The sequence below is a fragment of the Haliaeetus albicilla genome, chromosome 20 (genome assembly GCF_947461875.1).
Source record: "Haliaeetus albicilla chromosome 20, bHalAlb1.1, whole genome shotgun sequence".
NCBI lineage: Eukaryota > Metazoa > Chordata > Aves > Accipitriformes > Accipitridae > Haliaeetus > Haliaeetus albicilla.
In genome coordinates, this window is record NC_091502.1 from 12,383,866 (window position 1) to 12,405,300 (window position 21,435).

The 21,435-nt window shown below is 34.9% G+C and overlaps 1 protein-coding gene across 3 annotated transcripts in view; it reads right to left on the reverse strand.

The window, feature by feature from the left end:
• Positions 1-21,435, reverse strand: part of DYNC2H1 (dynein cytoplasmic 2 heavy chain 1) — a 186,908-nt gene that overhangs the window by 96,199 nt on the left and 69,274 nt on the right. For all 3 annotated transcript variants that reach the window (XM_069808307.1, XM_069808306.1, XM_069808308.1), the window contains 9 exons: positions 19,851-19,949; positions 18,506-18,629; positions 15,441-15,604; positions 14,033-14,152; positions 11,511-11,645; positions 10,599-10,742; positions 8,786-8,875; positions 4,999-5,064; positions 1,438-1,488 (listed from right to left, as the gene is read on the reverse strand). In XM_069808307.1, the coding sequence (XP_069664408.1) occupies positions 1,438-1,488; positions 4,999-5,064; positions 8,786-8,875; positions 10,599-10,742; positions 11,511-11,645; positions 14,033-14,152; positions 15,441-15,604; positions 18,506-18,629; positions 19,851-19,949 (993 nt within the window). The remainder of the gene's footprint in view (positions 1-1,437; positions 1,489-4,998; positions 5,065-8,785; positions 8,876-10,598; positions 10,743-11,510; positions 11,646-14,032; positions 14,153-15,440; positions 15,605-18,505; positions 18,630-19,850; positions 19,950-21,435) is intronic.

A 21,435-nucleotide genomic window follows, 5' to 3' on the forward strand; every position in this document is an offset into this window, starting at 1 on the left:
TTAAATGTTAAGCAGAAAAAAGGAAAGCTTTCTTGTGAAGGGATGTCTCAGCCATGAGTTACGAAGTCTGAGAAAGAACAAAGGTAGGAAACTCAGAAGCAATTATAGGAATAAACTTGAGATGGGTCTGCAATATATATTCCAGTTAGAATTGGGGTTGAATCACATATGTCCATAATCTTTCCAAAATATATGGGTTGTGTGTTAGGTGGGGGAGAGGTAGGACTAGTATTAGATTCCATTATAAATCAGATCTCATGTAGCTTGAAAATGACCTACAGCAAGAAAATACTTGACAATCACCAAGTTCACTGACATTTAACTGAATTATAAAGACTCCATAGAGATGAAGAGGGACTTCTATATTCACACATAAATGCTAAACTTGTAGAGTCATCTAAGGGCTAGAAAAACTGGGAATTTAAGGATCTTTTTAGCAGCCAGCTGCCTAAGTAAGAAAGCCTGAGTAATACATTGCGTTTTAAGTGACTTGCTACTTCTGCCAGCATGCATGTGAACACAGCTGGTGTTATGGATATTCTAAAAACAAAGTACTCACACTGGTCATTTTCTTGTACCACTGGATGTACAAGATACCCTGATAGATATCTAAACAAGGCTAAAGGTTAAAAGTAATTGTGCGTGATGAAAATTACAGCTAAACCTGATGGAAATGAGCTAGCCTGACCCTGAATGAAGAAGAAGGGGAGACTGAAAAAGAAGAGGCAAAGACTGAGCTCATTATTCCTGATTGGGCTCGCGTTTCCTAAAAACACTTTTCAAAACCCTTGTCAAAATATTTGGTTCAAAGAAGGGCTATAATGGATAAGACTACAGAAAGTATAGCTTTTTTCTCTACCCTTTTCTACTGGAAGGTTATTTTGAAAGTATACAGATTCAACAGAATTGAGGGACACTTAGTAAACTACAGCGTGATTGGTCAGGCATGCAACAGAAGCTTCTTAAGCTAGCTCTGACACCTAGGAAAATACATAAATACATCTCCAGATGTAGAACTCTGAGGCTGGGGAACAAAGCATGTCAAATTTAGCTAAGTGTGTGGACAATTCCAACAATCCATACAAAAAGTACAACTCATATATGATACCAGGAGGAAGAGGGATTCAGAAACACTGATTTTAGTTACAGAAGACGGCTTAAAACCTCCTCAGTCACACCACTGAAAAAACAAATTGTAATCCTGGTAACAGAAAAAGGAAAAAAAAAAAGCAACAAAGGCAAAAAGTTATGCAAATTAGAAAATGAGTTGCCACGTTCAAAAAGTTTTTATATTTTTATATTACTATCTGAGAAGTTATTTGTTCTTTTAATGTATGAATACGATTAATTAAACAATATAGTAAGAATACAACTTTAACTTTTCAGAATTTAGGTAAATGTTCCTTATTTCAAGATACACAAATAAATGTAGCTTACGGATTTTCTTACGGTATCTCCAATGATCACACCTGTAAAAGTCTCCCATTCCTAGGGGGAATAAATGAATAACTCAGATAAGTCACAAGACATCTTTAAGAATAAAGATTAATCTGTAGTAGCACGTAGGCAAAACAGGAAGATAAACAAATTAAAGCCTAGATTCTGAAAAAGTTATAAGACATTTTTAAAACTCTAGGTAATACTACAAGTACGTAATTCCTTTTGCAGAATCCAAGCTAAGTGACTGCCATCCTTTATTAGAAAAAGAAACAAAAGGAGAAGCCCTATCCTTCCTCAGCACCCACAGCTCCTACCCAGATTGCCTAACTGTAGACTAGCAAGAAGTAACACATGGCTGGCAAGGACACACATAGTGCCTGATAGAGTATCAGCAGCCCACACAGAACAGATAACTACAAAATCTATGTTTCAATAGTGTTTCATGTTATAGTATCCAAAAGATGCAGTTATTAGAACAGAAGGAATACTTAATATAATAGATTGGTATTATGAATACTTTGGTTGCATTAAGAAAGGGAAATGTAAGTTGAATTTATGTCCAATTAAATCTCTTAGACTTGGTATTTGTAACCAAGAAAATAGCTTTTAATGATTTTAAGACAGATCAGGTAAGTATTTTAAAACATACTAGAAATTACATAATCCTGTATTTGGAGGTGGTAAGAAATATACTAAAAAATCTTTGTAAGTATTGGAAGTTTTAAATAATCAGTATCTATAATTCTATGATAAAGAAATTTTTTTTATTGTTAAAGACAATAGTAACATTCCAAATGAAAAAGCCAATCAACTAGTACTACTCCGATACAGACCACAGCATAGCTTTTTTACACCCATCAATCTAGTTGAGTCCTGAAACAACTCTCTCTTTCAATTACAAACTGATGCTACTCTCCCAATTACAAAGAAAATGCTTGTGCACAGAAAAATACATGAAGGCTCCCCAGTTTTAAAACCAGAAATCATGTCATAATTCTATGAAGAAAAGCAGAAGAATAATGCGTGGAGTCATGTAAAACTACCTCAGAAAAATCTATACATGTTGGTTCAGAAAGAAAATGTCTTTACTAAGAGCCAAACCATTCTATAGTATAATGTTGAAGTTGTACTATATATTTCTCATCACTATGCAAAAAAACTCTTAAGTGCAGAAGGTTGAACTCTTCAGGGACAGGGACTTAGAATACTAAACTCTCTAGCAGCACAATAAGCAACTTCTAGCCTCATCTCATCAAAAGCTTTAAAATAAATAACTTTAAAAGAACAACCACTTCAGCTTCATTTTCCTCAAGAAATATTTTGCACACTATTTTCTTAACAATTTAATTAAAATAACTTCTACATTTCACAGAAGTAAGAAAATAATTTATATTATTTGCCTGTTTTAATTCTTGAGTACTCAGACACTGCAGGAATGTGCACTACATGTAACCTAGATTAAGCTGGTTAAGAGCTCTAATAGCTGATGGAAAAGCATGCTAAACAATAGCAACCAACACATAAAGCAGTACTTACAAAAACATAAGAAGCCTAGGCAGCCAGGCTTTAATTTACTCAGAAAACTATTTGCAAGTTGCTGCCTTCATGACTTTATAAACTCAAGGACTAGAAAGATAAAGCAAGATATTTTCAGAAGCTGAAAAGAAATAAGAAAGATGAATTAGGGAAGTTCTAATATTGAAGAGTAGCTGGGGTATGCCTCTACCAACAAGATTAATTTGAGTTAATCAGGCAGCTTCATTGCTGAAAGACTGTGGGGTTTCACCTGGTCAATCCATATGTCTGCAATAAAACTACATTGCATTCATAACATCAAAAAGTTTCAATGAAGCTTTCTTAAACCTGGTACCTCAAGCCCACATCCTTCATATAACCACCATTACTTCCTTCAAACGTAGTATCTGATTTTTACCTTTTGCCCTATAATGGACTCTTCTCTAGCAAATTGACATCTACTACCATTTGTTACTCTTTCTGGTCTTCAGCTTCTAGTACAGAAAGCCATAGCTTTGTCTCTCCATTCCATGCAGGTATTTTAGATAATTAAATATGTCTTGGCTCATGCTAATCAGCCACGTTTAAGCAATTGTATTGAGTCAGTTGTGCATATTGTTCTGCAGGCAGACTTCATAGGATTAATTTCACTACACTATAGACAACTACAACTTTGGCATCTACCTCTCAGCCAGCTAGTCTAGTCTGCCTGTAAAGGCAATGGAGAGAAGTAAGCAATCTTAGTGGTAAACCATCTGACCTATTTTCCAAAATTCATTTATGATGAAACTAACTGCTTCTTTGACAGGTCTGGGTTTTTTTCCTGTTTCCTGCAAAGACAGTCTAGGATAACCTGCTCAGATGAATTTAAACAGGTGTTTTAATTTTAGTTACCAATTCAATCACTACTAAAAGTACCGTTTTACCAGAAACATATAAATTCACTATGAACCTCCACGTTGGACAAAAGCATTATCTAACACCCAAAGACAGGAACATGCTATTACTGAGATGTGTGCTGCCCTATGGAAATAAGCATTAACAGTACTTGAGCTCTGCCGCAATTTTGTTGGGAGTAGGGTAGCCTCTAACCAACAAGTAAATTCCCCATAAATTAGGCATTTTCAGATTAGGCCTCATTCAGACCATTGTCAAAAATGTCACACGACATCTCTCAATTTTTCGTGAATATGCTAGTTATGCAGCACTGGCCTAAAGAACTGAATGGACAGCCATTTTTATTAAATGTGGTTTGAACCTATATCAACTGCATCCCACTATGCTATCAAAAATATAAACCATTCCAGGATGAGTTCATCATTCCTGTCAAAGATAGGCCACTATGGTTCAAAGAATCCAATGCTTATGGGGCCAGACAACAACATACAAGAAGGACACTCTCTATACAGTGCACTCTTGAAGACACTGTTGCAAATGAGGACATTAATGATCACTGGTCCAGGGATTTCTTAGACACTGAAGAATCAATGGCTAAAATGCACAAAAGATAACTTCATTACTTCACCTTCCAGGAAGACTCTTTGCTTTAAGTGTCTTCAACTGCAGGTTGCAGAATCAGACTTTTACTAATTTCTGCCTAGGTCTTGCACTTCTTTTCTGCATTTCAATACCAAAGCACAATGCTCATGCAACCCTTGGTCACAGTGAAACAGGTGTGTATCCATCACTTTACTTATAAAGGAATGCCTGTATTTAACTGGAAGGATGGATAAATGTCTAGCCACATGGTGGCGGGGAACACTGATACAGCACCTGCAAAAAACTGGAAGAACCCTCCATAAACATCTTATTCAGACACCTGTTTAAAAGGCAACCGTTTACCTACCTTTCTCATGGTAATTTTCACTTTGAACCTAATAAATATAAAGTTGACATACAAAAGTAACTATCATAGAAAAATAGTAGCACATGAATCTAAAATCCTCAGTCCTACACTTCTTGACAAAAACTTTTTGTCTACTTATTTAGTCTTCATATTACATTTAAGTAAATCATTTGGGGATTTTCTCCTCTAGCACTTACATTCTCTTGAAAAAGTTCAGGGTGCATCCCTCGTACAAAATGTAGAGCGAACATTAGCTGATCAGCCTGAAATAAAAGCAGTAAAAATGTATTTATATGTTCATCAAAAGTCACCTTTCTGTTTTTTTTTCTAAGTAGCAATATTTCATTAACAAAACACCTCTAATTCCATAGTAGTGACTTAATGACACATACCCTAATTCAAAATTGCTACATACCTTTGTAACTTGGAGACAAACACTAACCCCAACTCTGTATCTAAGTACATCTATATTCAAGTGAAGAAGAAAAAACAGGTACTTGTAACAAAACAAACATACTAAACAGAATCCCGTATTTTTTAAACTGTGCATAGGAAATGCTTGAAACCTTCTTATAGCAAATTTCTGAAACAGAATTTAAAAACAAAAAAAAACCCAAAAAAACCCCAACTGTAGCCTTCTGACATTTTCCTAGGTCTGTTGCATCGCTTGAATTTCAACCAGTCTCTGAGCACTGGAACAATAAATCAGGAATAAGGATTTAATAGAGCCATAGAATAAACCATGCAAACATTCAAGACAATATTTTTTAAAAGAATATTGGCTTGTTAAAACCGGGATTCCTATGTCCATACACAGAAACTTTCATAAACGCATTTTACCAAAGCTGTGCTCGAAAGCACAGACTACTGTGTAATGAAGTCAATGTGAAAAACTGGAAGCTGACACTCCGGAAAATCAGGACCTCTCAGAAACCTATATTGAGGCTTCCAATTTTCAAAGTCTTGCAGTAATCTGGAAAATGTATTTTATCAGACAATAGAGATATACTCATATTTTCTCTCATTAAAATTTTAAGTAAGCATAAGGAAGGTGGTACCTCTTTTCCTTTCAAGAAAGTGAAACATAACTGAAAAGCATAAAGCACAGGTGAATGGGAAGAAGAAAAATCAATGATGCATGGGATTGGGTTAAGTCTGCAAAGTACAGGCATCTCAGCCAGCTGATAAACACAACACACCTGCACTGCTATAGAAATCAGTTCTATTCTTGATGATGATGTTTGAATTTTCCATGGTGTGGTTTCCCACATACATGCCTTATGTGTACCTCAAAATGACAGCCTCATTGTCCTTAGCTTCAGAGAATTACCACTCTGAAGAATATTAAATTACCAAGAATACTACTAAAAAATTATTTGCATGGGACTTTTCAGAAGAGACAGGACCAAATATGAGGAAGCATACTCTAGGAAATATTATGTATGTGTTATAAGATGAATGTTTGACTAATATTGGCTTTCTGATCTCAATGCCTATTATATTTTTGAGACCAAAATTACGTAAGAGGGCCAAATTATTTTTGTTTTATCTTCATTATTACTGTTTTCTCAAACAGATGGCTTTTTACAAGCCTGACACATCAGCTCAGAAACAGACAGATATAAGAACAACATAGAACAAAAACATGGAGTAAGGGTGTTCGAGATGTTCATCATCTTTGGGATCCTCATGTGCAGTAAAAGTAACTTCAACTGCATCTGTATTTCAAATAATACAGATGTATTATTTAATAATTAACCATAATTCTGGAACCTAATCACTGGGTAGACTGACTAAACGGACATACATGGCTTAGAGACCATGTCCATACTAGTTTTAATTGCCCTTGGAATGACTGACCTTGGAAACTACCAAGAGGCTATATATAACTCAATTCATATGAGCCACAGCTGCTTTAAACTGGATTTGGGTAACTGCAGAAATGCATGATGGCAGTCACAACAAACTCTTGGCATAATTTGTATCTCTATGGATACCGATACATAAAGTTGTTGTTTGCTGCTTTAAATAGTTCCGTTTTATTAATTCTTTCAATTACAAAACCATATGGTACAAAGTATCCCCAAGGATACAATTAAAGAAAATAAAAGACATTATATTTTCTTTTTGCATGTATTTACTATTGGTTTTGTTACAGGGGTAAGACTGGAGAGCAAACAGGCCCCAACTAGCAATCAGAGTCAAACTGTGCAAAGCACTGAAGTTCTCTTTGTATTGATAAATAAACTATGTCCATGAACATCACATGACACTGAGAACAGCTGCCATGGAATGGCTGAAGTCTGCACCATTTGACTCTTTCATCTTCTCAGACAAGGTCTGTAAGCAAATCCAAATCCAAACTGCCTATTAGAATACTCCCTGGATGATTTAGGATCCAAAACTTGAATGGGAATTTTTTGGAAGAATGCTAACTGGCCCAGGCCAAACCTATGACAGCAACTATTTTGACAAATTAACAGTCCAGGTGTGCCAGTTCCAGTGCTCAGGAAAATGTCTCAGCACCACTTCACTTACTAGCATACATGAAGTCTATGTACACACAAACATAAATATTAACCACAGACAGAAAAATAAAATCATCCTTTCCAATTCCAACACACTTGAAAAGGCATAAACTCTATCAGCTATTCCACTTATGAAGACACTAGTAAAGCCTCAGTGTCACAGTAGTCTTTAAAAATTTGCATGGATAAAAGGCAGAATCAGCAGTGGATTGCTGATGGTGTGAGAAGCTTATTTGTTCTCTCCACTATCAGAACATGATACTAAGCCAGATGGACCATTACTCTGAAGCTGCACAGTAACACACTTTCAGTATTTTCTAAACTCCAATCTGATAATTCACAGTGAAAATCTTTCCTACTAGAAATCTCTCTGTGCCTTCCTTTTGAAATCTTTAATCTTTTCTGATATATAAAAATAGCCATCTTCCAATATTCAAAAGACGTGATGACTTATTGGAAGGCTTCACATACTCCTGACTTCAAACACAGACATTAAATTATTTTGAGATTATTTCATGAGAACGCACTTGAACTTTGATAAACCAAAATCCTTAGAAATAACTGCTACTTCTGCATCCTCAATATAGTGTTGCTAGATTAGGGGGAGAAGGGAGGAGGCGTAAAATTTTCCAAGATTTCTCCATTCTCACTGATTAAACTCCAGACTTTCATGATTTGTACTACTGCTCAAATCATCTATGCAGTCCTACTATGCATTCTTCAGCCTAGTACTATGAGACAAACACCCACTGTTATGACTGTTCCATGTAAAAGTAAAAATTAAAATTGAAAGTGAAAGGCATATCTATCCTAGGTTTTCTCCAAGAAAGCAAGAAGAGAAAAGCCAGCTGATTCAAATACAGAGCAAACAAGAAATACATTAAGAACATTATATGGAGGAACAGGGGAACAGAGAGAAACAAACAACCTAGCAGAGGCAGACAACTGGTGCAGGATGTGAAAAGAGAAAGGAGAGTATTACAATGGTTTTTTTCGGTTTCCTTTTTTTTTTAAAAAAAAAAAAAAAGAAAAAATAATCACATAAAATCTTATCATGACAACTAGGTCAAACATTCACACTTAGGAATGCCAGAAATAAGAGCAAACAGAGTAACAGTGCTCAGAAGACTGCCAAGCCTGGGACTGGCTATGAAGCCAGAATGAGGCAGAGATGAGGAGCCAGAGGTAAAGCAGAAATAGGACTAGACTGAGAATAGCCTTGTCCATTAGAAACTGCTCTGTGGAGAAATGTGCATAAGCAGTCTTAATTCTGTCATACCCTAATTTTTAGTCCACCTCATTTTGCATGTTAAATATTGCAAGTGCAATTTTTTTGTATTGTATTACATATGTACTGACACAATACTCCTTATTTGAAGTAGATCAAATGTTGGTTGCTGAAGGAATACTCAAACCCAGTGCACTGTATAAAAGCCAGAAAAAAATACAATCTTACCTTAAACAAACAGCGACAAACATATTCATACACTTTATGTTTCAATGAGCCAATAAGTGACTTGATTCTCTCCTCAGTGTTACTTGAATCCTAAAAAGAATGTTTGGATTTCAAAAATTCATGTGGAAGTAAAAATCTTTTTATGTACCTTGTAAATTTCAGCAGAATGACACAAATAATCTGGATTCTATGTGACACTTACTAGTTCTAAAAACATATTATTGAACTCACCTGAGTTATCAATGAGCAGAGAATAAAATGAGTTCATGCTGAAGCATTAAGAAATTAATATTTTGGCCTTGGATTTTTTGACTGTGAACATTATACAACATTATATATAAGGTAAATACATAGAGAATGAAATAACAGTTTCTTCTCCTAATATAAATATACTTGAAATCTCAATAGTTTTCACTTGGTAAAAAATTGCTTATGTATTAAATGACTATATTTAATGTTATTAAACAGGTATATTGACATTAAGTGTAGTTACTAAACTTTCAGCCAAATTTGGCCCTACTGAAGTAGAAAATAATAAATATATTCTGTCCTCCAAAGCTTACAGACTAAAAGACTAATTATAACAGGAGAAAACTGAAAGATAGCTAGGATAAAGGAAGAAAAAAAGTGTGTGGGGGGGAAGAATGTGAGGGATGTAACAGTATGAGATTTATCAGAAACAAGTTCCTTTCTACCATGCTGGAATTTGAAGAGATGAGTTTATAAAGGAGGGCAATTTGGATTCGTAAGCTGATTTGACTAATACCTTTCCCATGTCTAAAAGATAGCTTGGGAAAAATGAAGAATTGAATAGAGGAGAAGAAAAAAAAGGAAGAAATAAAGAAACCAGAACCAGAAGTTGAGCTTTAAATAGGTAATATAATAGGCAGGAAGAAAAGAAGTTATGAAAGAGTGTGAAAGTAAGAGCAAGAACTTAGAAGCTCATGTTGTGGAAAAGAAGTAATAGGTAAAGAACTTTATAGAGGGCAAGTTCACATAGTCAGAACCATGTTCCTAGTAATGACTGGAGTTGCAGTAAAGTTGTAAGCACAGATGCCAGAATAAAGGGGAATCCAAAAGCGACATGATGAAAGGCTGGTGAATGCCTTTTTAAAGTGGAAACAAAAAGAAATAAGATGAATTTTGGAGATGCTGAATAAAAAGAAAATGCATCGTTACTCAGTGTGGGTTTTTAGACCTAAAGAGTGAAGTGACAAGGAATAAATCCATAATTCTTTCAGTAAGAACATCCTGGCCATATATATAGAAAAGATAGAATATTCTATATTTCTATAGAATATAGAAAAGCAAAAATTGCATTTTCAACAAGACAGACTGCATGCATGCTTACAAAATGTATAAAAGTAGATAAAGTTTTGATCTTCCTTCAGGTAACTGAACCATGTAAAATATAGGTCTTTTCCTATTCTACCTCTTACTGATAGAATTAGCAGTATTTGCAGATTATACCATTAGTTTGTTTAAATAAAGCCTTCAGTAAAGTTATAATCAACCGTATTTTTCCTAATTCACCTCAGACAAAAAGCAAACCTGAAATTACAAATAAGAGTTACTTTGGTTTCAGATGGCACAGCAATTTTACAATTTATATGTAACGTAACATCATTAAAAATTCCATCTGCACATATTCTGAATAGCTAAAGAACAGTTCAGCATGACTAATTATTATACATTTCATCATGAGTTATTATACATTGTTTTCTAAAAATGTCCAGAGCAACTAACAAATTCTGAGGATCAAAGCAGATTGATTCTTCTGCAGCATTAACAGCTTCAGGAAAAGAGAAAATACCTGCTCGCTTTGCAAAGCCCTTTGGAAAAGCCGCAGGAAAGCCGCCAGACTAAACCGGTACATATTATTAATTTTGGACAAGTCAGAGATAATAAAGTACATCTTGCTGGCACTCTCAGCTAAGGGGAGATAGGCGTCCCTCTCCTGCGGATAAAAACCCCATACATCTATTAACAAACCAGGACATTACTGCCATCTACCGGTTATCGCATAAACATATATTCATCCCACTGAAAAAACATTTGGATGACTCACACTGCTTTGGAAAACTGAATCCTTTCCCATTCTCCAAACTGAGGGACATGCACTCAAGACTTCAACACTGTCTTTAGATTTCAAAATTGGAAACGATTTTAGCAAAAAAAAATCTTAAAATTATGAAGAACATTTTGGAAATTAATCTCTAGGGCACTGAGGCCTCTTCCTACCACAGAACATGTCCCAGAATTCAACAGAGAATTTTAAACTAAACAAATTAAGAACACAGAGGAAAACTGTAATATGTTACAAAAACAGCATGCAGATGAATAGCATTACCGATCATCTAAATTTTTGCAATAGCAAGTGATATATATTAAGTAAGAACATCCATATGAGCCATATTGTTTGCAATAGTAGATGGCAAAAATAAAGTCAAAACCCATTACTTGCCAATAAGTCCTTAAGGAAAATTCCTTTAATTCAAACTGGCAGACTTTAAATTGTGTAGCTATTCACCATGTGTAAAACAAAGGAATTTAATGACTGAAAATACTTTCAGTACTTGCATATCCCAAATATCTTTTACTCCAAAAAATTAATTTAGTGTGTTACTGATCGTATACTCCTGTGGATGTATATACCCTCCCTATATAGAAGATGACCATTTTTAGCAGGAAAAAACAGCAATCAAAGATTAAAAGAGTCTTCTACCTTATCAAGGAAACTCTGAAGTCTGTGAGATTCAGCAAGTGATTCTTGGATGAGCGCACTACTTGCTTTAGTCTGATTCAAAGATTCAATCAGATCCTTATTTTCTAGTATATTGCCCTGTGATGTTGCAAGTGTCTGTAAAAAAAAAAAAAAAAGTCATCTATGTTACATTAAAAAAGAAGCTGTAAAGTAAGCATTTTAGAAGCTGTCCTTCATTCTGACCTGTACATATTTCTGTATCATTGAATGCATCAAGAGTGCTAGAAAGAGGTGGTTACTCCAAAAACTGAGATGTTGTTTTAAAGAAGCATGGAAAATAAAACCCAAGAACAAACTCAAACAGTCCAGATAGCCAGGTTCTGAAACTTAAGTCATCAGCAAGCTTTTGAGAATGATTTCTATGATCAGAGTCTTACACGCTCATATTCCCATGGTAAATACAAATTAGGGTATTTTTTCTTCTCTTTGACTACCAGTTTGACCTGAAATTGGATACTTGTAATAACTTCCTGTACCCAAGCATTCATATATTTATTTTCCTTCAGAAACATTCTAATATCCCCTATACAATTTAGTTCTCATTTCCAACTAAGATGAATATTCACAATTACAACAATTTCAGTTTTGTAATCAGAGATCCCTTCAAAATCCTTGCAGTTACTCCGCATTTTCCCTGAGCTCTTCTGTGCAAACAATTACACTTCTAATAAGAAATAGGAAAAGCTTCAATGATTCACTATTATTTAAGGTTTTTTATTAACGTTTGGTAAATATACTTCAATACAATTTTTTAGTCAGACAACAACACAAAATTGGCTTCTTGTCAGTTAAGTCAGTTCTGAACAACTACCTGCAGGACAGCCTTTCAGCATATTTGGAGGTAGAGTTCTCTAGCTGAAAAGAATTTAGGACAAGATCATCTGTCTTTTCAGGGAGTCCCATTTTGCTATGATGAATCATAGTGTGAGCTATGAGGTAGCCACAGCATGTATATCTTTACTCCAAAGCTTTCGGCAGAAAACCAGTACAGTACTTCAGATGGAATGCTAATGTTGCTTTAGGATTAACTTGAATTGAGCTAGATCACCTCCAGCACTGACTTCTTTTTTGACAAAGTCCACGTAGCACCTGTCAGTTTCCACTGAGCTTTAGGTTTCTTTCTTCAGGGTCAAAGAGTATTCTGATTTCAGTGCTAACAAGAATGCCAAAGCTGAAACCAACCTCAGTATTAATACTTCGCCACTTTTTGTTGCAGATATCTTAGGCATCAATTACTTGACATTTTGCATTTGACAATTCAGATTGGACAAATGTGAAAGATTTTGAAGTTCCAAGATCACGCAAGAAGTTATTTCTAAAAAGTGGACATTTTTTTGTTGCATCTCTGAACTCTCAGCTTCTGGTAGACATTAAGATGTTAAACAATGATCAATTTTGAATATGGAATTTTGTTAGAGAACAAGTTTCCCTCTGCCTATAAGAGAAATCTGCCCCATCACAGTTTTAAGAAAGGTTTGAGCTAAGTTTTTGAGACTTAATAGGGAGTTTAATAGAGACAGTAAATGTGGAAATTCAAATCACATTAGATAATTATGTGCAAAATTCTAGAACTGAGCTATTAATGGCCAGTCTAATAAAGTTCAATTTAGTACTTTTTGAGGAATCTGTAAAAACAATTAGCTTATGCTCAAGTCCTTTGTGCTGGATACTGCAAAGTTCTATGACTCAGCTACAGGGTTTTGAGGCAGCAGGTCAATCTCCCTGCATCTATGACATTTTAGAAGGAAGGAGGATTTGAGGATCCATTCTTATGGGTATGAAGTACGGTTTCTGTGAAATCCATGACAAGATGCAAACAAAACAGGAAACAGTCCTCTTCCTTGGAAGCTACCTTTTCTTATAGAGGTGTACAACTGTTTCTGAGCTCAATTACCTTCATTCAAATAAAAAGGTAAACTTAAAATTGAGAATATTAACTTTAAATATGAGAAAGGAAAATGTTAACTATAAGAATATGATAGTTCATTGCTAGTAAACAATTGTGGAGGTTTCAAGTTTTAAATGTCTCTCAACAAATCTTTCCATTTTCTACAGGGGATTTTTCTTTCAGGTTTTTTTTCCTTTCACAACACAGAATCATTTCTCAACTTAAGAAAGTATCATTGGACATGAGTCATGACATTAAAAAATGTGGCATTTTTAAAATAATTTGAAAAAGAAATAGTATAATTTTTAACAAAGTTTTCTCTCTTTTCTTGCATTAAAATTAATCAATCTAAACGACAATTCATACATTTAACTTTGATGATGCTTAATGTATTGAAACATTACAGTTTCATGACAGATGTACATATTTTATCTACTTTACTCTCCAACAGCGCCAGGCTAATAATGCTACTATTTTCTCAAATAAAAAATTCTGAGAGTGCATTATTCCAACACTTTCACCATCTTCATTCAAACACATAATAGTATTAACACTTATTGATCTAACAGATATAAAAGAGGTAAACTTATTTTACCTCCAAAAGAGATTCCTCAAGTTTAGCTAACTGTATCTTCTTATCTTCTTCTTGTTGTAACAGTTTTGTCTTCTGCTCTTCCAAATCAGGCTTTTCGTGCTGAATTGTTAAAGCCAAAAGCTAAAAAGAAAGGAGATTATTCAACAGGATAAAAAACACTCTAACATTTCATAATATATATTCATTAATTATATAGCATAATATATATTGATTAATCATATAGCAGTATATAGTCTATATTTTGGAAAGGAGACTTCCAAGGGTTTACTCAGTTGCACTAGACATCCAACAGCTTTAAATCTATGTAGATATCCAGGATATCCTGCAGCAGCAAGTATAACTCAGTAACTACTGTGGAACTTGCCCTTGTGTATAATGGCAGATGCAAGCCAGGTGAGATACTCAAGGACATCTCAAAAGGCACTGGATCACTTTATTAAGGACACCGATTCACACCCTTTTATGCTGAGACCTAAACCTTTGCACCTCAATCTGAATCACATCTGTGTTTAAATGATCGGCAGTCTTCATTAGTGTATATACTGTTATCAGGTATAAAAAGAAGTAGGTAATAGAATGCACAAACGGGAAAGAATGGTAGCAAATTTCTTTCCAGCAAGTCTACCAAAAGTCAAACCCCTCTCCTGCCAACAAAGAGAGAAAACAAAAACCAAAGCTTTTTCTTCTGTATTTCCACTTAAAGAGGGGGTCAACTCACTTGGTTACATTGTATGATATCGGTTCCCTATGTCCAGTGGAGGGAGGAAATCCATATGGTTATCCATGCTTCACATTTTGAATTATATCTTACTTATCAACATCTTATTTACATCCCATTCTAAGCCTCTTGTTAGTTTGGAAAAACTTGTTTCATACCAGATAAAGAGGGTTTTTTCTCCCTTAAATTTATCTCTTTTTTTTTTTCCCTCTTCCAGCTGTGTGCTACATTTTGCTTCCTAAACATTACAAAAAAACCTCAAAAGCTACTAGCATTTTTGAGGAAGTAAAATACATAGCTTTTTGGTTTCATTACATCTTTCCAGTACACAAAGTATCTTGATGCTAGCATTACTTTCTAACTAGGACACTGGAGGGCAATAACAGAAATGTTTCCATGGTACCGTAAATGCATCTTGAACAGAAAACAAGCTTAGGAATTAATCTGTTGCAACTGAAGTCAATGAAACGGTTTCCATTTTCTCTATTGGACTCATTACTTGGTTCCAAAGTGCATAAAAACAAGATTTTAAAATTTAAATTTAGTTTCAGCATCAATTTTACCATTTATATTTGTGTGCTATAAAATATCTCCATGACCATTAACGCAAACTGCATCATAGGGCTTCTTCCAGAAGCTGGATGTAGCTATGAATGTCCACTATACACTGTTTTTATTCTAAAAGCCTACCTGTCCTCTTAAGCCACTTCCTGTTGTAGTAAAGTTTACTTCTGTAACAATAGAAGAAGCATCAGGTGGAATGAAGGGATTTGGATTCCTTGTCGATAGAAAAAGACGGAACTCTTCATTATAATCTATCTTTTTTTCACCTATTTGTATAGTGTAACGGGGTCCTGTAAATAATAAATAGATGTTATACTTACTCTGATTGGAACATTCTAGAATTACCTGAAGATAAAGGTATTTGTGCAATACTTTATGACCAATAGACACAAATATATTTTATAAAATTTATTTATAAATTGTTTGGAAAGAAAAATAATTTTTAAAAATTTAAGCACATAACCTATCCTGCATCGTTAAACAAAAAAATGCAGCAATATAGCCCTAGTGTAATCAAGTTACATAGTGAGAATATTTAATACACCAGGATAATTGAATTGTCCTTACCCAATACAAAAAGCATAAATGGCAAAAAATGGACTTGAAGTAAAATTAATACTAATGAATCTTTGAAATTTTCAAACAATGAATAGGAGACAAAATACCACTGGAAAATCCCCCATTTGTGTAAGAATCCTGTCATAATTTAAATACATTTTCATTTACACTTCCATATAGGTACACCACTCTACCAAAACACACTAGCCATAATTACATATTGGCTAACTAAGATGGTTCAACATTTTCTGCATGTGATCCAAAACCATTAGATTTCACCTCTGGATCTGTTACATTTATTTGTAGAAAGTTGATGTTGCTGTACAATCATAATTCTATTAAAATATTACTTTCTATGATAATTGTTATAGAGAAAGTCTATGAAACTAAAGATGCTGGAATATCTAGTCAATAGACTGAAAGAAAAATATTCCATTAAGAAATACGCCATAAATTTATCTTGTTATAAATACATTTAATTTAATCACAGTATGAAAGAAAATTAATTTATTAAATTTCTGCTGTCATGGTTTCAATCTCTGTTTATACTCCTAATGTTTTGACATTTCTCAATACACCTGTCACAGAATGAAACTATATGTATGGCCTCTCACCACACTCCCTCCAGTACAGGTTTCCATTCTAGCAGGGTCAGAAAAGCATAGACTCAAACAATCACAAGACTAGAGTAAGATTTTGCCTCCTGATACTAAAAAACAGGGAAGAACAGAATTATAAGATGAAAAGTTTCAAAGTGAAAATTTCTTTTCCAGAGAAATTTCTGAGGTGGCATAGTTAGGTCCTATTTTTAGCACTGGGAGCAGATCAGAAATTCTCTAAGTATAATTCTCTTGCTAAAACACTGGTAGAGATGAAAATCTCACACCAATTTTGCTTCTGTGCCAAGGATCAGAATAAATGTTAGGCCTATGCTGTAAAGACATCAAACAGAAAATGGAAGCTATACAAAGACAAATTTATTTCAGTATATATATATATTCACATTTTTCTTAATGTTTCATTCCAAGTAATGAAAAGATGTACAGTCATCACAAGCAAAATAATGTAGACAGGCCCCCACCTCCACGTTTTGACAAACAGGAGTGTGTGCTTGCTTGTGAAGTAACTGAAAAGATTCAAATAGTGACCCATTCTCCCTTTTCAAAAAACAGGTCCCTAGTTTGGACTTGCACAGACCTAGCATTAACATAGCTCATAAACATGCAAAAGAGGATGCCTGAGTGTTATGAGGAATTTCCCTGAATAAACTAGTATATTTCAATTTAATCTGCTTTCTTCACAGTTCTGCAGACACATTCATCTCTTAAGTTGATTCCTTGAGTAAAATCAGCTAAGATGCCTGTAATACTGTATCTCTGCTTTCCGAAGTTCAGCAGAAGCTAGTGAAAAAAGGAAGTTGTAAAGATGTTCTACCTAGCCTCCTACAAATCCCTGAAGTCACCACTTTGGTGGTGCTCTCAACTCTTACTGAGGATAAACAAGCAAGCACATCTGTAATGGAAGAATTGATTTAAGCTAACATTTTCTTGTCACTAAACAGACATTTCCGATATAGGAGACAAATGTATCTAAGAACTCTACAGCATTAACATTTTTGCCATGGATTTACACTTAAAAGAATTACTGCTACCTCACCCACTATTAGATCTCAGTATTAGATGAAATGACAGCAAAAAGGAGTCTTGAATTATTTTCAGTGCCCAAAGTTCACACTGTAAATTACATGCACAGACTGTGGTACATGCTGAGGATTCAACACTTGAGGCAGAAATATAATTATTAAGGATAACATAAATATACTTTAATTACAATAATTCAGAAAGTATTTAAACATACTTTGTAGTATTTTTTAATCCACTCAATTATTTTGATATAATTTCAAAATATGCAACATAATTCAATATAATTCATGCTGAGATACTTACATCATTACTATCTATCTTTGCTACACTTTCAACACAATTTTTCATATCCGCCTTTTTTAAGCAACTAAATCCAAAGCAGTTATATAGAGAGTTATATAGAGTAAATTATCTCTCCAAAGCAGAGATACTATAAAATGTAAATGTTTTTTTTTCCTTTTCATTGCATCAGTTAGGAAGACTCCGTCCACCAATTTCCACCATTTTGCTGATCTCTATGACCCCCTCCATTTCAAAGTCACATCAGGGACAGGCCTGTGTGCCTTCTTTAGTTTTAGGCAAATGAAAGAGAAACAGCAACACCAACATTCTAAAACTCTGATTTCTAACTGCACAACCAGTTGTGCAATTTCTGGTCTATGTATGGCCCAAGTTCCTAATTTCAAACTCATAGTTTTACTTATCACTAGAAATTAACTTAAAATTTAAATTGTGAAGAGTTGATAAAACCACTTTATTCTAATTCCAGTCAAAAAAATCTTTAAATACTTTTCAATATTTTTCCACTTACTGAACAAGAACATATCTCCAACGTATTTCATACACTGAAGTGTTAGCAGCAGGTTAATGTTAAAGAGGAAAAAATTACACAATACTCATGTTTTCAGAAAAATTGAGTTTTATATGATATATATAGATCTAACCTACAAAAGCTTTGAGCAAGCATTTGTAAAGATCTTGGTCATTTACCTTGAGCAACAAGATCTTTTCTTAGCAACGGGTAAAGTACAGGCTCCACTCCATCCATTTCCTGTATAATAAGTGTTTTCCCAAATCTCACTGCTAGCTCAAGAGCAGTTAGGAAGTTGGTGTCCTAGGCAAATAAAAATAAAGTCCTTTGATTCATGTTTTTTTGAAATATTAACACTTTGGCATTAACAGGAAGACATTATACCAGGAGTCTGAATCTAAAAATCAGTAGTATAGCTGAAAAATTCTATTACAAGCATCATACAGTATTTCCGGGTTTAGCCACAAGTGTTTAAATAAGTTTGATCTACTGAGCTACTGACATACAGGCAACCTACTTAACATGCCTAGCTCTCCAAGTGCTGTACCAGAAGAAACCAAGTCTATCATAGGTCTTGGGCCATCTGTCAGGAGCACCTGGAAGTCCTGGCTAGTTAATGCACCTCAAATGTTATTAGGTAGCTATGTCTCAAAACTGAATCAAGACCTAAGGGCAGGATTCACATTGATATTAAGGTATCTAAATGCAATCTTTTGTATGTAGGTGTCTAAACATGCACATCGTGTTTAAGATTTCATTACAGTCAATGGAGATCCCAGACAATGCAGACAACAGAGCCTAAAAGGTATCAAGCCAATCAGCTAGCAGGGGAAGCATTAAATTACCAAAAGATATGTATCTAGTACCATCAGAGAGAATCTAAAAGGCCTGCACAGAGCTGGCAGGGATCTGTGGAAGACCTACCTTCTGTTGAAGCAATATCTTGAGGACAAGGCAGGGTTCAGTAAGGGACTTTTGAATGGCACTAGATGCCTGACTACGTGTGTGCAACTGTACCAAGCCTCACCACCCATGTAAACAGTGACATGTAGACAATTAATCTTGGGTACCTTAATCTCAAACTGAAATTCAACCTACTATTTCCAGTGTAAATAATAAAACACAAAAATCCTAGGGAAGAAGTGTATACACACTCTTGAAATCCAGTGAACTGCAACCAAGAATACAAAATACCTCCCTGTTTACAAATCTTTTACTATTTCCCCCGCAGCAGGAAAAACTGATATTCTTGGAGAGTGCAGCACAAAGAGGCAAACTTGTAGAAGTAATACCAGATGTTGACCATGCAATTTTAAATACTCTGATCTCCTCCTTGAGTAAACAAATTTTCAGTATCATGTAAGAATCATTGTAACCTAGAACTCTGAGAAAGTATATGCTTCATGGAACATAACCCCATTTTTGTTGACTGCTATCACAACCTTTTAAAAACTGCTCCCCAAAGTCTGGAATAGAGTGAGCTCAAGAAGAACAGAATTGTAAGACCAAGAGTAAATACTGCACCTGTTGGTTAATAACTTCCAAACGTGATTCCTTCAAATGTGTCTTCAACCATTCAGTAGCCCGGAAAGAAGGGTCTATCAAAAATGGGCAAACTTTACTCTAGGGGAAAAAAAATAAATATATATATGTATTTTATTTTTTTTTTTACTGAAATCTATTTTGTTTAAGAATAAAATTGAATGGAGTCCTTTTTTTACTTCCCCAAACTAATGGTTTAGTAACTTTAAAATCTTTTTCATTAACAAAGTGTTTAAAGAAACAATAACTGCCTAAAAACAAAATGACAACAAACAACAGTAGAAGGAATTTTATGTCTTTTATTTTATTTCTTCTTTTTTAAAAAAAAAGACCAAAACTCTCAGGTGTTTGCCCTGCTAAAGTTAGGCAGTTCTTCATCTTCTCTTAAAAACAGGAGTCTCTATTCAATTAGTATAATCTACAGCTTTTGTTATTCACAATCGCTTTGAAACTTTGAAGAAGAGGTGTTATTTTTCCTTTTTCTTCCTGTAGTGGCAAAGGTACATTACTTCTGGTTTTGGACCTCAATGCATTTTAGAAAAAATAACGAATATAAGTATTTTGCATGCATAAAGATACAAATAGCATTTTACTTGTATCACAAATCCAGATCTCAAACTTGCAAACACTTCAATGTAGATTATTTTGGTGATATTGCCTAGTAACATGTATACTGACAAGACAGCACGTTTTCACTTTAATAAAGGCTTTATTAATGTGTGGTTCTCATACCAGTTCTGTGGAAAGCTTTACTATTTTATTACATTATATTAAGAGATGTTATGCTATACACATTGCTTTCTAAACGTTGAAACTTTAACCACTGATATACTAATTATGTAAGTGCTCAGAACTTATACAATGGTCACAACACAGAGTGATCACAGAGATGGTAGTTAAGTGGGGCAAGAGAAGAGAGACCTATTCACAGTTGACATGTGCATTTAAGATTTCACAGAATCACAGAATGGTTGAGATTGGAAGGGACCTGTGGAGGTCATCTGGTCGAAAGCCCCTGCTCAAGCATGGCCACCTAGAGCTGCTTCGCCCAGAACCGTGTCCAGATGGCTTCTGAGTATCTCCAGGAAAGGAGACTCCGCCACCTCCCTGGACAACCTCTGCCAGTGCTCAGCCACTGTCACAGTAAAAAAGTGTTTCCTGATGTTCAGACGGAACCTCCTGTGTTTCTGTTTATGCCCATTGCCTCTGGTCCTGTCACTGGGCACCGCACCACTGAAAAGAGCCTGGCTCTGCCTTCTTTGCACTGTCCCTTCAGGTATTTACAGACATTGATAAGATCCCCCCGAGCCTTCTCTTCTCCAGGCTGAACAGTCACAGCTGTCTCAGCCTTTCCTCATAGGAGAGATGCTCCATTGCCTTAATCATCTTTGTGGCCTTTCACTGGACTCTCTCCAGTACATACATGTCCCTCCCATAATGAGCAGCACACAACTGGACACAGACCTTCAGCCCTGGCCTCAACAGTGCTGAGTAGAGGGGAAGGATCATTTCCCTTGACCTGCTGCCAATACTTTGCCTAAAGCAACCCAGGATACCATTAGCCTTC